General features: G+C 41.2%; 1 protein-coding gene across 2 annotated transcripts; it reads right to left on the reverse strand.

Annotated features, from left to right (window-relative positions):
* Positions 1-744: 744 nt before the first annotated feature.
* TMEM11 (transmembrane protein 11) lies at positions 745-14967 on the reverse strand. Of its 2 annotated transcripts, XM_044657408.1 has the most exons (3): positions 14867-14933; positions 11980-12265; positions 745-1645 (listed from the first exon to the last, which is right to left on the reverse strand). In XM_044657408.1, coding segments are annotated over exons 2-3 (519 nt in total). In that variant the 5' UTR covers positions 11982-12265; positions 14867-14933; the 3' UTR covers positions 745-1128. The 2 variants fall into 2 exon arrangements, with proteins under 2 accessions (XP_044513343.1, XP_044513342.1); XM_044657407.1 differs by lacking the exon at positions 11980-12265 and having other exon boundaries at positions 14867-14967.
* Positions 14968-18568: the final 3601 nt, after the last annotated feature.

Consider the following 18568-nt stretch of genomic DNA (forward strand, 5'->3'; position numbering starts at 1 on the left):
TTTGGGCATTCAGCTCTAGAGATTGGACTTTTGGACAGATTTTTTTAAAACCTTAAATCTAAAGTAAATATGCCAGCCTAGCAACTGGCCACTCAGAAGAGAAAGCAGTGGAACAAACTAAATAGTTATTTATCACCCAGGATAAATGCCCTAGCAAAAGTTTCTAATCTTTTTTTTAAAAACCCTTACCTTCTGTCTTAGAATCCATACAAATATTGGTTCCAAGGCAGAAAGCAGTAGGGTCTAGGCAATTGGGTTTAGATGGCTTGCCCAGGGTCATACAGCTAGAAAGTGTCTTAGAGCAAACTTCAGGCCTGGTACTCTATCCACCGAGTTGCCCCATGTTTCTAATCTTTTCAAGAGGAGATTTCTTTCACCTTTCCTGGAAGTCTTGAGATCATTGGGGAGCAGAGTCCATAGAATGAGGGATGAGCGCCATGCTGTCAGTTTAGTGCCCCTCTTCTCTCTTCCACAGAACAAAGTGGAATGGCAAGAGCAACCAGGTAAAGCTTTGTAATCTACTGGATGGGGACCTTTGGTTGACTATACTCAACCTCCCATTCAAATGGATGGATTTCACTGGTGCAGAAGGCACTTCCCATGACCAATTAACTTCTAAAACACAACTTGACCCTCGGATGGATCAACCTTATTCCTCTCAGCTGTAAGCCACAGTCTTAAAGCTGATCCTTAAAAGAGGTACATATAAAAGCATGGAGAGAGAAAACACTTGAAATGCTCATTATTTTAATGGTCAATAGCTTCTGGCTGGCTCTGGATGGTACAGTTAAACAATATACTTAAAAGGTTCCCCCCTCCCCCAAAAAAAGCATTTCACACCCCCCCCTTGATATAGTTTGCTTCCATCAACATTCCACTGCTCCATCAGACTTCCACAGCCTAGAACGTGTCTTGAGTCACTACAGAACCACATCTTGGTGTAATGAGCTGAAAAATCCCTTGGTGTAGCAGTGATTTTGTTATTCTGAAAAATAACAAATATTAAACCAAACACCTTCCCAGTCTCCACTGCATTTCAGAGGGAAAAAAATGTTACTGTGGAAATCTTAATACATTGTTGTCTTTTGTGGGTGTTTTCTCTCTTTCTCTCTCCTCTTTCTCCCGAAATCATACAGCATAGAGCTCGTAAATCTTCTTTACACAGTACACCAGGGCAGCGAGTGCTATTGTATTATGCAGTCTCTTTCTGTGCAGGTCATCCTTCCTCACCAGCACCACAGGAGTGGAGGAAGTGAGCGTATGCAGAGGCAGTCGGGAAAGTTTATAGGCGTCATATTCCACTTGATACTTGCAGCAGGGGTCAAACTGCCAGGAGATTCCGTAGAGGGTGCAACAGGCCATGCTCAGCACGCCGGCAGGCAGGGAGATGTAATGGGAATAATCTAAGGGAAGTGCCAACGGGGTGAAGAGGCAGGCACTGCCTGCCAGCACGGCTGTCTTGTGCAGGCAGTTCCCAACAGTGATCCATCGGGCAGTCTCATCCCCAATCCGGGTGGGCTCTATGACTATATATTTGTATTGCGCCTCCAGAGCCTGCTCCAACTCATACTCAAACTGGTCTTGGGCATTCTCTCCATTGTAGATTTCATGAACGATGTAACATTCAGAGGCAGACAAGGTCACCCTGTTCAGGAGGAAAGATGAGACAATTAAACAAAGAACCTGGTTTGCTCAATTTCAACAATGCCAGCTTCCTGGTGGGGAACTGGGAGGGCAAAGTTCCGTTTAAATGTAAAAAGATCCAACACCTTCAACAAGTCTCCAGGGAAACTCTAGAAAGAACTTAATTTAGAGTCAATGCATGAAGAGGGGAGAAAGGGGACCAAAGTCTAGGAAAACTTCCTATTGTAACTTATGCCACACCTAGCTCTGCCCTGCTACAACAGATAAAAAATGTTGGATTCGGTTAAAAAGCTGGGGGAGAGCTGTGCCTCTATAGGCTGTCAACTTTTAACACACTGAAAAAAAAAAAAAAAAGCACAATACTAAATTCACTATTATTTATGGCAACATCCCTAAAAGGAGTTCTATGCTGAATGTCAGTATACTGATAAAAGGTAAGGTATAACGCCCTGTCCTGCTCAAAGGAAGTCCTCTTTTGTCTCTAAGAACAAAGAGTACAACAGTACAATTTAGTTTTTTGGTGACTGAGTGCAAAGCTGCCTCTTGTAAGGGTGTTAGGAGACCAAATTGCTAGACCTCAAAGCTATCTAACAACAACCCTACTGTATCTTTTCCACTGCAGTCCAAATACCTGTTCACAGCAGTCTGAAGGATGTTAAACGAGACATTATGAGTGGGAAAAGCAGAACCCACGAAAAGTTAATTACTACATATTTCGTCTTGTTTTTCAATTTGAAAACTGCTTCCCTTGGAGACAAATTAACTTGAATTTTCTGATCTCTTGACTTTACATATGTCAGAACGAGGGGAAAAATTTTGTCACCAAAACTTTGCTCAACAGAAACTAGACAATTATTCACTATGATTAAGACCCCAGAACATATCCCATTATCAGCCACCACTTATCATGGGGCATTTCAGAATCATGGAAACTGGAAAGGATCATCCCATTCAATTTTCAGACCACTGAAGGAAAATTCTCCATTGTATTCAATTTTATACAGCAACCAAGTATTAAACAGAGTACCAAGACAGCTTCTAAGGGAAATTCAAGGTTCAAATAAGACATTATCTGATAAGAAAATGAGACATAATCATTCACTTATTTTTTGAAGACTTGGGGATGATGCGGTAAAATTAGAAAAAGCTTCACTATGGATATAATAAAAATGTTTTTATAAATGCCTTAAATACATTTAGGTAAGTGCTTTAAGGTTTACAAAACATCTTATACATCTCATTTCACTTGATAGCCACAATAACCTTGTAAGGTGGGTGCTATTATCTCCCTTTTATAGATTTGGACCATCTGAGGTGGAATTCAAACTCATGTCTCCGTCGTGAAACTCTTAAGTCCAACACTTTCCACCTGGATAGACATCTAGCCTTGAATATCTGGTGATAGGCAGCTCACTATATCACTTTCCACTCCCAGGCAACTAATTTTTAGAAAGTTCTTCCATATGTTGAGCAAAAAGCTGCTTTTCCTATAATTTCTACTCATTGGTCCTTGTACTTCAAAATAGAAGCTACAAAGATTAAACTTATTCCCCTTTCCCATGATAGCCCTTAAACCAGACAGATAGGTATGCATTTCCATGCCGCTCCTCCCTACCCCCCAATCATTATAGGTTAAACTATCCTCAGGAACTTAATCTCTTCTTCACATCATATGAATTCCAAAACTGATCATAATACTGAAGGTGTGATCTCATCAACTCAGAGAACAGTGAAATTAGTATCTTCCCTGTTCTGGGAACTACACTTTGAATATGGTCCAAGACTACATTCAGCTTTTCTAGGAGATGTCACACTTATTTGGGCCAATTGAGCCCTGGTCTGTTTAATATAAATGCTCATTTCGCCCCATTCAGCACTTATACAGTGAATTTTGTTGAATCTTCGGACTTCACATTCATCTATTTGATTTCATTTATTGTTTCAGCCCATTAAGATGTTTGAAAGTCTTGCTTCTATTAACCAATATATTCACTATTCTTAGCTTTTCATTATTGCCTCTTCAAATTTGATAAAACCTCCTTTCATCACCTGACACAAATGTCGACTACAGAATAGCACTGAAACAAGCTTAAGACATCTGATACTGACCCATCATTCAACACTCTTTGGGTCTAGCTGCTCAATTTCATAATTACCTTTAACTATGCTGCAACTATAACCCTGCTCCTCCTTTTGTCCACATATTATCCACAAGAATACCATGAGAAATTTTGTCAAACACAATGTTTAAGTCAAGACATGCTCTTTACAATAGTTCCCTGACACATCAGTTTACATCAGACCCCTATCAAGGAAGGAGAGTCTGCTATAATTTTAACGTACTATGCTAGCTCCTAGTCATCACTATTTTCTACAAACTAATAAAGATGGATCTCTTAGGAGCTGGCTAAAAGAGATACTGTCCTGAATGCAATAAAGAAAAAAAGTCATGTGGAATATAACCCTTAAACTACACAAAAGATGTAGACTAAAAGCTACTCATTTTCCTAATTAATGATATAGGATGAAATTTAAACAGATCTCTGATTCAAAATCTGGAAGACTGCCATTTAGTTTGTTAAAATATATCTTTTTTGTTTTTACTCTGCTTATATTTCCCCTTGTATACCTTCCCCAGAGAGCCATCCCTTATAACAAAGAATTTACTCTGCTACTTAGTTTCCCCCAAACCAAATCAATTCCTTCCCCTCAACACAAATAAGAAAGCAATTATAGCCTAATGTTACCAGATATGTAAACTGGAAATGTCATAGAAAAAAAAGAAAAAGGGCACGTTTGTTATTGAAATAGTAGGTTTCAACTGTTACTCTCAGGTTAAAATACCTTTTTAAAAATATTAATGTTTTTTAAAGGCAGAAATTAGCCCAAGAGGCAAAATTTAGCTTTCGTCTACTTACAAGTTAATTTGGTAAACGACTGATTAACTCTCCCACATGCTCACATTAAAATGAAAAGTAGTTATTAATGGACTGATAACTGCTCCTAAAAGCATCCTAGGAGATAAAGCTGTCACAGGATATAAACTCCATTACACAGTGTAGGTACAGAGCTGGCCCATTACAATAAGAAGCAGTAGGTTTGAGTTGAGTGTGTACGGGAGCCTAGAAATAACTCTTTTATCCCAGGGAATGAAACTGTTAATTAATTTTGGCTAAAATAGGCTAGTCCATTCTAATTAAATTGTGTGTTATAATTCAATTTTGTATACTCTAAAGGTAGCAATCATGGGAATTAACCAGGTGGTAGACTAACCACTGTGCTGTGAGGACAAATTAGCTCCCTAAAGGCACTTGGGGTACATAAATATGATTGGTTGTTAGAATGCTTCCAACTATGTGTTGCCAAAACAGCTTGTCCACAGTGCAAAAATAGCAGTCTAAATCTATCATTTTCAGTCCTTTCTTGAGGGACAAATTAATAGTTGTAATAAGCAGGTAGAAACCTCGAATAGGATTTTGCATAAATTAGTCTTACTTCTAAAGATCTCAAAACCTAGACATTTTCTCAGGATTTTCAAATCCATTGGTTAAAAAGGAAAGGGGTCATGACCCCTGGGGAGAGAAGAGATCAAAAAGTGAAGAAGTAAGAGTACTACTTTATAAAGAAAAAAGAGAAGTTGCTTCAAATTTAGTTATGTGACCCACTTAGAGATAATGTCCCAAGTCTAGGGACCAATGATTTAAAGTCTGAGAATCAAGAAATTCTAAACACTATCCCCAAAGGACCTCTTTAATCAAAGAATCTCTGTAAGAAACAAATGTCTCAAACCAAAGTTTGTTAAGATGCGTTGGCCAAAGCCTCAACTTCTCCAAATGAATTAGTCTAGTTTCTTCCCCTGAGGCAGGAGTAACCTTTTTTGTGTATGTGTGGTGGACTCCTTTGGCAGTATGGTGAAGCCTACAGACTACTTAATAATATTTCCAAATGCATAAAAATTTAAAAATAGGATTATGAAGGAAACCAAATTACATTGAAATAGTTGCCAAAGTGTAAAAAGAAAAACAAAACGAACTCATGGATCCTACATTAAGAACCCCTACCTTAATGTGTGGCTCTCAACAGCTGTTCTAGATGTAATGAGAAATATTGTTTACTTTTCCTAAGACTACATATCAAAACCATGGTAACTGAAAAGTTATTTCTCTTGCAAAACATACATCTTTAGGCAGTCAGTCCTCAGCCCAATCCCACTCTTCTAATTCTGAGTTTCCTGCCATTCTTCTGGTGAGCACTCGGCAAGCTTCATTTGCAATAGCCACTTTTCTGACTTAGTTTTGCTTTCAGTAAAGGGATGATATGAAAGATACTGACAAAAAATTATTTTTCTAGGGCACGACGTGAAAAAACCAGGGAGAAGTAAACAAGCTAATGTGTTCAGTTTGGATTCCTTTGAAGAATTCATTATTATTACTGAAGAAATAAATGATTGATGAAATTAATGGAACAGCTAATAAAAGACATCAGTTGCTTGGAAACTAGAAAGTTGGAGGAAGCTTAAGTGGCTCAATGGATCCAGAGCTGGTTCTAGAGATGAGAGGTCCTGGGTTCAAATATGGCCTCAGATGCTTCCTAGCAGTGGGACCCTGGGTAAGTCACTTAACCTGCGTTGCCTAGCCCTTATCACTCTTCTGCCTTGGAACAGATACAGTATTGATTCTAAGACTGGAGGTATGAGTTAAATTTTTAAAAAAGGAAAGAAAGAAGAAACTGGGAAGTTTCCCATCCCAGGACAATTTGTATTCCCTCAACTATCAAACAATTTATGGCAGCTTTGTGAATAGAATACCTTTTTTTTATCAGGAGGTAATATATAATTATTAACCAGTCCGATTACACCACCCTACATTCTAAACTACATTCTAAACGTGAAAATAAAATAAAACTTGTGTGGTTCTTGGTGTTTTGTTTATAGGCAAATAAAAATACTAAAGATAAATCCAATGTATATTAATGTGTATACACTATAATAAAATATTTTAAAAACAAATATTTAGCATTTTGAGACAAAGGAACAAAAACTGTACCCTGCCATCAGGCATTCTTCCGAAGTCCCTCAAAAGCAATAGGGGATCCTCCACTAAGACAAAAGATCGGGACACTAACTGTTGACATAGAACCAAAACATGGGACTTATAAAATGTTCAAAAGCTTCAACAAAGTCCTTTTAAATGTGAACTGGAGGGGTACCCAAAATGAAAGGTCACAGAATCACAAGTCTTTGAAATCCATCCCAAAGCAGAACAAAGCAATCACCAACAAAGTCAAAGGAGGAACTCACTACCTCCAGAGGGCATTCTATGGTACTTTGGGACCATTACAATCTAAGGCCATTTTCCCTTCAAATTTCTTTTAAATTTCTGCCTACTGTTCCTACTTCTGGCTTCTGAGACACAGCACAAAGCAAGTCTCATCCCTTTTCTCCCTGCCTGCCTTTCAAATACTTGAAGACAGTCATCAAGCCTTTCCCCCTCCCCCCCATCTTTTCTCAAGGTTATTCATCACTAAATCTTACTACCAATTCTAACTTGCTATCCTGGTCTAGCTTATCAATGTTTCTACTTGGGGGAAAAAAACAATCCTCTTATCAAGGAAAGTGCAGCTCAGCTGAGGAAGTCACCCAACAAAAGATAGCAGAAGCTCTGAGGGTGAGCAGTAAATAGGAGAGAAATGCTCCAGGAAGATGATTTCAGCCCAAGAAGCAGGGATTGGGGCTTGACAGGCAATGGTAGCACCACCTAGGGACCTGCAAAGAGTTTGCCTAATCCTACCTGATGGGAATTAGCCCAGACCTGGCTGGAAAGGAAGAAATTTCACACCCTACCTCTCCTCCAGAGATATACCACTCCAAACCTGCTTGGGCCACTCTACAAACAGGCATATAATCTGTAGCCAGGCTTGTAAAGTTCTCCAGATATCCAGAAATTCTGTAACTGATTCTATAGTGTATTGGCATACTAGCTCTTCCTTCCACAGGACATTCCATCTCTTACTTTTTGGGGACATACGCACTCCTCTCCTCAAGTCCTTAAGGCACAATTCTGATCCAACTCCACTGATCCCCATAACTGTTACTGATTTCTATCTCTTGAAATTATTTTGCATTGCTTTGAATACACCTTCTATTTACTTCCATGTGTCCATGCTGCATCCCTCAGCCCGTTACCTCTGCCTAGGAGTCCTTGAGGGCAAAGGCTGCTTTATTTTTGTCTCTGTGCCCATCTCCTTTCTGGTAGCAGCCTCTGTTTGGTGAATCAATTGGCTTTCCAGAATTTTATAAGGGACAAGTAAAGAGAAATCAACATATTAAAATTAGAGAACAAATACGTTTCGGTCAGAACTTACTTAGATCAGAGCAGACAGTGTTTGCAACTACCCATTAAGATCACATTTTTAAAATTCTCTGCCACTACTAAAGTGAATCATTAGGATTTTAAAGGCTGCCAAGTTCATGCTGTTTGTTGGTTCAGCTTTGAACTCCTGATACTGATTTTTCATCTTGATTTAGCTAAGAAATGAAATAGTTCTTCTGCTCCACTGAGGGTGCTATTTCTAATTTCTAGCCATCACCCAACACTACATACAATATTCTTCTAAAGAAAATTTACATAACCTAAATGAATCCTAAAGCAAAATCAAGATGTAGTCAAAATGTTACTTTTCTCTTTCCAAGTACTACTGGCCAACTTCCCTTTCTCCCAATATTTAATTTACAAATAAAAAGCTTGTATCTTTGGGGGCTTTGTTTCTCTGACAAAAAACAAATATCTCCAAAAGCTAAGATGATAATCTCAAATAAATTTCACTACAGATATTAAATGTCTGCTAAGAATCAACATTATAGGCAGCTAGATGGCTCAATGGATAGAAAGCCAGGCCTGAAGATCCTGGGTTCAAATTTGACTGCAGACACTAACTGGCTTTGTAACCCTAATCACACAGTTGTGAAATCACAACTCCAAGGTCTAGTCCTTACCAATCTTCTGCCTTGGCACCAATACTTAGTATAGATTCTAAGATAGAAGGGTAAAAGGAAAAAAAAAAACAAACAAACCAACATTAACTAAAATACACTTGTTTAATTACTCTTGCCAGCCTCCCAACCCTACCACCCCCCTTTTCAATTTCTTGGTTAACAACCAACAAGTGCAGATGTGTAAATGTTCATTAGCATGAAATCAAACACCTGTCAAGAACACTTTTGCCTTCACCAGTTGGTCTTCCCATACTTCAGAGCATCCAAAATCATGGTTTTGGGTAAACTCTCTAATCTAGTCAGACCTGTGTTTATCTTTGGCATTTCATTCCCAAAGGTCTTTACCCTTTGTACAGGCCTGCACAGAACTGGGAACTTCCCAGCTCCACCTTGATGCCTTTTAAAAGTGAATTCAAATGAACCTTTTCGTGTCATTTTTATGGATACAACAGAAATTGAACACAGTCCAATTCACTTCTGCTACTATCACTACATACTGTAAATTCTTAATTTTCTCCATTAATGGTAGATCAGTGAGCAGAGTAACTTACACGTGCATATATAGCTTTCAAACACTTGGTAGTGTTCCTAACAATATTTGGAGAATTCTGAAATCCATTTGCATTTTCTGAACACCAATCTCATTACTCTGAGGCCAATTCAAATAATGGCAGGTAAGTGGCTTAGTAGAATTGGGCTAAGGACAATGCCAACTTAGAAACTGAAATTTCCTAAACCTACAAAGCATGTTATTTACTTATTTGTTTTTAGGTCCTTGGCTTCTGTCTTAGTATCAACTCTAAGACAGAATATCGGCAAGCGGTAGATATTCAGGGTTAAGTGACTTGCTCAGGGTCACACAGCTAAGCAGTATCTGAGGCCAGGTACAAACCCAGGACCTCTTGACTCTAGGTCTATAAGGCTCTCTACCCATGGAGCCACCTAGCTGCCCGTTAGTGTATGGAATTTATATGACATGGAAAGGAAGCCTGTAGATGTAGACCTATATTTCTTTGTATGCAAGTTGAAGAACAATGACTTCATCTGAGCCTACTGCTTAAAAAAGTTAAGCTTAACCTTTAATGTCCAGTGTGTGGGCACATGACTTATTTGTCCAATTCACCTACTATTCTTTTAACTATAAACTTCAGGGCAAAAATCTGTATCTTTTCCCTATCCTGTAAATTCCACAGACCCAACATATCCAAGCAAATAGAACTGAAATGTTTGCAAGCATCTGTACATACAATGAAACATGCCTGTAATATGAACAACATTACTGAGAACAGCATTACTCTGAATTGGTATCCTGAAATATTAGAGGCCAAGTGTCAGTTCTATATGTTCCCTCTGGGGCATAGAAAAAAATGATCAAAGTGAGTATTCGTCTGTTATTTACTGCAAAATGAAAGGCCAGCAAGGCAGGGAGTTGTGTAGTATAAAGTCCCAAATGTTAACATTCCTACCAACTGTTGCCTTACTCCAGATACCCCAACTTTGCACCCTTTAAGAGAAACAAGGGTGCAGGAAAAATATCTTCCTGTTCTTTCCACTGGCAACTGCTGCAACCAAAGCATGCATGGCACTTACATGCTACTGAAACATGAGCAGATATTGGGAAATAAGGGCCTAGAGGAGGGAATGTAAAAGAGTGCTGTACATTGGTAATATTCCAGAGAAATGTAAGCTCTGGTAGGTCTGAGAGGGTCTATTAGTTCCCAAGAAGTAGAGGCCAAGGCTTCTTTTGGCCATAACCTGTCCCCTTTAGGCACGTATAGACTTATAAGTAATATTAAGATATCAGAAATAAACATCTGCTGGCTAAAGGAAATGTCACCATATGTTATGGTGAAACTGGGAAGAGGGTAGTAAGGCAGATGGAACTATCAAATCACCAGAACATCTCCTGAAAGGGGAGGTTCTACCCATCTTTTTCCTTTACTCGTTTTTTTTTTTTTTTTTTTTTTTTTTTTAAATCACTTAGGGCAACTAGGTTGCACATAAAGTACCAGGCCTGGAGTCAGAAGGACCTGGATTCAAATCTGACCTCGGACACTTCCTAGCTATGTGACCCTGGGCAAACTGTTATTAGGATAGAAAGTAAAAGATTAAAAAAAAAATTACTTCAGTTTGTTGATTGATGAACAATGACTTCATAAGGTTAAAAAGTAAATTAAACTTGACCTTTAACGTCCAGATTCTTCATTTCTCTCATTTTCAGCTTCCTGAGCCTCAAAAGAGGTGCTTTTAACTGACCATTCTTATTTCAGAAATGTCTAATCAGACATCAAAAAAGCATTAAAATTTTTTGGTTAGATACTGGACAATTAATGCACTCATAAAAAATAAGAATTTTTTTACACCAGGCAGGAGTTTGTCAGAATAAATTAGGATCAATGTTTCATCTCATAAATTGGTAAGGCACCTCAATTCCAACCTTGAACTAAAATGAACCCAAGCACATTCTAACTGACACATCCAACTCCAGGAATCTGAATACAGCAACTGGGTGTCTACTTCAGTGAAGTATGAGCTATCCTTTGTTTGGATTGCTAAGCAGAACACCACACAGAATTTTTCAAACATCTAAAGGCTTTGGATTTAATCCTCTATAGTCATGAGTAAAAAATACACTTGGTGGGCTTTTCCAAATCTGTCATGGAAAAGTTCTACCACAAAGTCATTTATAGAAAGATCAAGAGTTTCTCTGAAGAGATGACAGACCAGAGCTCTCAAAGGTGCCTTCCAGCTTTCCAATCTACAAACCTAAAATGAAAGAAGCCAATCAGGACAAAAGTAAACTAACTAAGGAGCATCAGCCAACTTTCCGAGGACATGCCAGTGTGGTTTTGTTGTAGTTAAAGTCCCTCACTTTAATGACCAACATATTCAACATGAGTAGAAACCTAATACTACCATATCACCATCAAAATCTAACTCAAATCAAAGACAGTTTTGAGTCAGTCTTCAGATTCCGCTGAGGAAGAAGTCAAGTTCCACTTAAATAAGTTGTGATCCTGAGAGACCTGAAAATAGTCCCATCTACATCTGCTTCTTAAAGGATGATTCTATAACATGGAATCCTAAAGTAGTGGAGAGGGTAAATGGGAAGAAGTTTTTAAGAGGCACCTCTGGCTTAGTAAGGAAATGACTTTAACCCTGGAAAAATAAAATTTGAAACCACCCTGGAACCCCATTTACCTATAAGGCCTGTTAATACTCTGGTTTTGAAGGCTTATACTAGTAGTAGCTGCAATAGCAGCAAAAAAGGACAGGGTGCAAAGAAAATCTATTTTCAGACAACTATAAAGAAGTAACCCCAAACAAATGACTATACTCACATTCAAACCATCACTGATGGAAGCAAACTCTTAAGGCCCCTGCGTAAGTCTAAGCAGCAAACATAGGGAAAGTAGAGCTGTGATCTGTTCCAAGTTGGCCCATGTATTGCAGAACACACAGATACCTGCACTGTTCTGTCCTAGGTGTGCAAGTTTGTCTCAAAGATTCCGACGGAACAAGTGGCATTCTGTTTGGTGCTCTTGCAGCCAGTGTGCTGAATTTTAGACAAGAATTCAGGTTACAGCTCAGAGTCTGCTGTTCTTCATTATAAACATGGTTGAATCCCTAGATTTAATGGAATATGTAAGAAGGAATTATTAAGAATCCAACTAGAACGGAGATCAAAGCAACATGCAAACAGCTATCATTTCACTATTTCCACCCCTCTGTTACACTCTATCAAAGTAAATCCAAAATCTACAGGCATTGTAAATGTAGCTTAAATAGCTTCTTTCAGGTGTACCATAATGGATGTACAGAAACTCTAACAGTGATACCATATATGGAAAGTCTAGCCCTTCCATTATAATACAAACTTCAGTGTTTACAACTACTAGTAATTGCATTAGATTTTCTTGGTCTCCACTCCCCACACACTAGACAAAGTTTCTTCAAAATTCCACCATAAACCAGATGGCCAGTCAGGTAAATGCAGCCAGTGGTTTTAAAAATGAATGAGAAATTTAGAGCTTTAATTTTAATCAGTGCAAACCGGACATGGAACAAAGTCATTTAAAAGAGCCATAAATAGTCTACTTCAGTCATAAGACCCAATAGCATGTAGTCATTATAATTTATGGTGGTGTGTAATCAATTAATCTGCCCTGCCCTGAGAGAGTAGTCTTCCCACCAGCCAAGCAAGATCTGTAGGTTTGCCACAGCAAGCAGCTGACAAGCTAGATCTAGATGGCAGTGTTATATTTCCACCTCCGGCTTCTTGAGTGGGAGGTGGATCTTTAGGGAAGCTGAGATCTGGTGAGCTACTAACCAAACGAACCCTAGCTAAAAGTTTACAAGGAAAACAAATAGGTAACCTTCAGCCACAACAAGTTAGATTGGAGAAGGAGAAAGGCACTAAATGAAACCAGAAAATCAAATGCCCTGTTTCTAGGAGATATACATTTTTCTATTTAAACTATTACGAATGAGCCATTGGATCAAATGGGTTCTTTCCTAAATTCTTGATTTACAGTTGTTCAAAGGCACAAATCATTCTCTATGGCATTTTGGCAATACTTCCTGGGATCAGTCAAGGGTTTCAAATCCCGACAGTCCACAGGAAGATGCAACGAAACACCCCACACAGCATTTTCCATTACTTGTATACATTCACTAAAGGTGTAATTCTTTTTCATCAGTTCCTTTAAGTTTTTTAAACTGATGAATATTCCATAAATATAGGGGATCTGAATATTATTTCTATGTCTAATGCCACCTGCAAACTAACAAAATAGCTCTTTGTCTTAGTCTATCTTAGAAGTACCAGAAAAGAGTGTCAGAATAAGAACATAACGCTGGCCCCCAATTCCATTCCACTGATGAGGGAGCAAAAAGTAAATCACAAAAACATTAGAGACTTTTAAGTTCCATTATAAAATGTAGGCTAGTAGGTTCTATTACCACGGCATATCCAGGAAAGTTTGCAAACATCTGCAGGTGAGGAGAGTGATAGCAATTGACAGCAAAGAGATATGTAAAATGTTGGTGACAGGAAATCCTTCAACATAAATATAAAACAACCCAAGCAAATTATCTTCTTTCCTTTCCCAATCCAATTATCCCAAATAGGCTAACAGACTGCACAAGAGCCACGTTTCTTTGGTTAAGACACAGTTAAGTGACCCGTTTCTTTTGTTTAAACACACAGGCACACACGCACATGCACAGGCACACACACAAGTAACTAAAAAGTTTTCCCGAAGCCAGAATTGCACGACTAACCAAGCACCAGGGGCAGGACAGGGTTCTTCTGGATTCATTCCTATTAAAAGGGTCGTTTCTAGAGGCAAAAACCAGTTTTCCCCGATTTTGTATGACAACTCGGCTACCGCAAAAAGGAAACGCATTTCTGCCTGCAGACCAGAGTCCCGGGCGGGTAGGAAAAGGTCACTTGGAAGGACTGTTTGGAAGGGCGACCTAACCAAATCCTAAGATGCCTTGGCCCAGGAGGAGGGGTAAGGGTGGGAGGCATCTCCGTCCTCGCGGGCTCATATCTGGAAAGGGTTAAGGCCTGGCCCGGGAAACGTGCACATTCGCACTGACCTTCCCGCGGCTGACCTGCTTCTGTCACTGGTTCTTCTCCGGCCTCCCCAACTCCCAAACGATCGGACCCACATGCGCACTCACACACGCGCGAATGAACACTCACAACACATACACACACATACCCCACCGAGAGCCCCTTTCGCGCCCCACGTGGGGGATGGGCGGGAAGCGGGGCTGTAGATGACCACATGCGTCCGCTCCGCTCCAAACCCGAGCTTGGGCCCAGGTGGAAACCAGGCGCCCGCCCGCTGGCGCTTTGCCCTCGGGTCCTGCCCGCACGAACCCGTCTCTCCGCAGCCCGAACTTGGGCCACGCTTCCCACCAGCGCCGCTCACCCCGCCCCGCAGCGGCGGCGTACCCCAGACCCCGCTGAAGGCGCCCGAGGCCGGCACGCGCAGCTCGGCATCCCCCGGCTTCTCTCCTCGGGCCCAGATTCCAGGCGCCCGTCGGCAGGCAGGCAGGGGGACTGGGCGGGCGGGGGGGAAGGAGGAGCCCAACGAACTGACCGGAGGACCGGAGAAGAGGCCGGCGCCGCAGCCGCCCCATCGCCGCTCGCTTCCCTTTGGCTTCCCACGCCCTCCGCCACCGGCCCGGGGAGAGCCGCGGCTCCCGGAGGCTCACCTCTCTCGGGCACTGCCGCCACTGCTGCCCGGGCCAAGGCGCCTCCTTCCCCAAGCAGCCATCTTGGAGACACTCCGTTCGCAAATGTCTCCGCCGAGGCGGTCGAGGGGAATCGGGAGGTCTGAAGGGAAATGTAGTCCGGTCCTCGGCACCGGGATAACCCGGGGTGCGGAAGCCTGAATCCAGCGGAAACTACTACACCCACAGTGCAAAGCGCCATGTCTCCAGGGGGCCTTCTCACAAGATGCCTGGGAAATGTAGTCTGGACCTAAGGGAGGGGAGCGCCGTGGGGAGGAAAAGGATCTACTATAGATAGTGTTGTTTGTCAAAATCATTCTTTCTCCAGGTGAGACTCCTAAAGAGTATAAATGCAAAGGTCTAGCAAAATGTATGTATGCTGCGGGCCCTGAGAAAGACAAGCTAAGGGTACACGCGGGGAGAGCCTACAAGGCCCAGAATGCTGTTAGGGAGGCGTTCCTCCTTCCCCGCCCCCCTCGGTCTCCCGCCTCTCCAGCTTCCATGCAGCAGCCAAGGGAAAATCATAGCGCCTTCACCGGACTGGGCCGGGCAGCCACTGGTCTCAGCCGACCCAGCCAGCGAGCGCCCCGCCCCTTTCTGCTTCTTCCTTCCCGCCTGCGGCGCCGCTAGGAGCCCGACCTCTCGGTCGCCCCCTGCCACTGAGGCGGGCCGAGCGGGCCTAGCCGGAGACAGGGCTCTGTCCTTCACGGGCGCCTCTACGTACTAAGGTCATTGAGAGAAGGGAAGCTGCCCCGGCCTCCAGCCCCTCCCTCCGTCCATCCCTCCCCACTATTCCATTCAGTCATCCATCTCCCCTCCCTCCACTCATTTCCCTCCATTCACTCATCCACCCATTCATTCTCCTAGCTTCACTCACCCATTCATTTATCATCTCCCCTTCCCTCCACTCATTCATCTATTCAGCCACCCCTCTTTCCTTCCCTCCCTCAGCTCATCCATTCATTCACCCACGTCTCCCTCCCTTCATTCACCCACCCATTTACCTATCTCTGCATCACTTACCTACCCATTCGCTCATTTCCTCTTCCTTCCACTTATTCATCCAAGCAATCACTCCTTCCTTCCAGTCACTAATCTATCCATCCATCATCTCCTTCCTTCTACTCACCCACCTATACAATCTCTCATTTTCTCTACACATCCATCTCTCTGTCCATCATACCTTCCCTTATCTCATCCATTTCTCCATCAATCAATCAGTAAGCTTTTATTAACTTCCTACTATGTGCCAGTCAGGAAGACCCGAATTCCAATCTGACCTCAAACACTGACTATATGACCTTGGGTAAGTCTCTTAAACTCTATTTGCCTAGGAGGCAGCTAGATGAAATGCTGGGCCTGGAGTTAGGAAAGACTTCAAATCTGGCCTCTGACACTATGTGATCCTGAGCAAGTCCAAAACCTGTTACCAAACTCTGCTGCCTTAATCCACTGGAGAAGAAAATGGTAAACCACTCCAGTATCTTTGCCAAGAAAATCCCCTGAACAGTATGACTCACAGGGTCATGAAGAGTCAAACACAACTGAACATCTAAGGGATGAAATTTATTAAAAAAAAAAAAAAAAAAAAAAAGGTATAAAGGAGTCCCTGCCCTCAGGGAGCTCACAGCCTTATGGGGGAGACAATAAGCACACAAAAATGTACAAAATAGTCTATGTACAGGAAATAATCAAGACAAGGCAATAGAATCATTAGAATTGGGAGGATTGGGAAAGGCTTCCTTTAGAAGTTACATTTTAGTTGAAAGAAACCAGATCCATATCCAGGAGATGAGTGTTAGGTTGTTCCTTATAGAACAAGGAGACCAGTGTCACTGGATTGAAGGAGGAGTACTTGTTAGAAGAGTGTGAATGTGGGGGAGATAGTTTATGAAGGACTTGACATTTGATCCTGGGGGTGAAAGGGAGCCACTAGAGTTTATTGAGTAAGGGGGTTAGTTGATTGGACTGCACTATAGGAAAATCACTTTGGCAGCTGAATGGAGGATATATTGAAGTGGGGAAAGGCTCAATGAGTTGGGAAGATCTACCAATAGGCTACTGAAATATTTCATAAGTAAGGTGATGAGAACCTGCACCAAAGTAGTGTTCAGAGGATAGAAGGGAGTGCATTGAAGAGATATTGGAAAGTTATTGGCAATAGATTGAATGGGGTGTCAGGGGGAAGGGATGAGATAATTTGTTGAATATAACATCTAAGTTTCAAGCCTGGGGGACTAGGAAGATAGTGTTTCCCTTAATAGAAATAGGTAAATTTAGAGTCTGGGATTGGGGGAAAATAATGAATTCTGTTTTGAACACGTTAAGATTAAGATATCTACTGGATGTCCAGTTCAAGATGTATGTATATGTGTGTGTGTGTGTGTGATGTGTAGCTGAGTGGCTCAGTGAATGGAGACTCAGACCTAGGGATAGGAGGTCCTAGGTTCAAATGTGGCCTCAGACACTTCCTGGCTATGTGACCCTGAGCAAGTCACTTGATCCCCATTGCCTAGTTTACTAATCTTCTGCCTTGGAACCAATACTCAGTATTGATTCTAAGACAAAAGGGAAGGGTTAAAATATATATATATATTTGAAAGGCAGTTGAGGGTGTAAGGTTGAAGGTCAATGGAAAATTTGGGGCAGGATATGTAGATATGAGAAAGATCAACCTAGTGAAGACAATTAAATTCATGGGAGCTAATATTACCAAGCAAAGTAATATAAAAAGAGAAAAGAATCATTCTTCCACACATCAATCCCTCTACTTATCCCTCCTTTCTTTTGTTATGTTTAAAACTAAGCATAATCAATTTATTAGTTACTTATTGTTCAGTTGTTTCAGTCAAGTCTGACTTTTTTGACACCATTTGGGGTTTTCTTGGAAAAGATACTGGAGTCGTTTGCCATTTCCTTCTCCAGCTCATTTTATAGATGAGGAAACTGAGGCAAACAGAATTAAGTGACTTGCCCAGAGTCACATAGCAAGTAAGTATCTCTGGCTAGATTCGAACCCAGATCTTCCTGACTGCAGACTTGGTTCCTTGGGCTAACAATAACCAATAAATTGTGTCAGTGGCCTTTCTCAATGACCAAAGACCTTTAGTGAGGGCTGGTAGGATCTTTTAAACCTAGGATGTCTTCTGATTAGCCTGGGTACATTATTTGGACTCCCCACCTCATAGTAAGGCAATCCCAATTGGTGGACATTTAATGAGGAGGTGAGTTAAGTTACCTCAGTTCCTTCTCATTACTTTCTCCTTGAGAGATGGGAGTAATCCTGCAGACTTGGGAGTAGTCTCTGCTGGCTTTGATGGAACCAACTTGAATTTGAGTTGTGGGTGGTTGGTGAGGTTACCAAAGTAGGCAATACCAAGGTGGAGATAGAAATTAAAATAATAGAAATGAGAGAAATGATCTGAGGCTACCTGAGTAAAGGTTGGAGGTAATTATAAGATAAAAGCTTGACCTTTGGGCAAGTTTCTTGAGAATGTAGATGAAGGATGAAGTTGTAAGAGTTAGGAGTTTGGACTCCCAAGGTGTGAGAAGAATATTAAACGTATGCTAGCTTGATTAAGTCTTAAAAAATAGAATGAAAATCAAGTTTCAGTTTTACACTTAAACTCCCTACCTAACTTCCCAGCCATTCTCCTTTCCAACCATCATTTCACCCATCCTCAT

The sequence above is a fragment of the Gracilinanus agilis genome, chromosome 1 (genome assembly GCF_016433145.1).
Source record: "Gracilinanus agilis isolate LMUSP501 chromosome 1, AgileGrace, whole genome shotgun sequence".
In the NCBI taxonomy this organism is placed as follows: Eukaryota; Metazoa; Chordata; class Mammalia; order Didelphimorphia; family Didelphidae; genus Gracilinanus; species Gracilinanus agilis.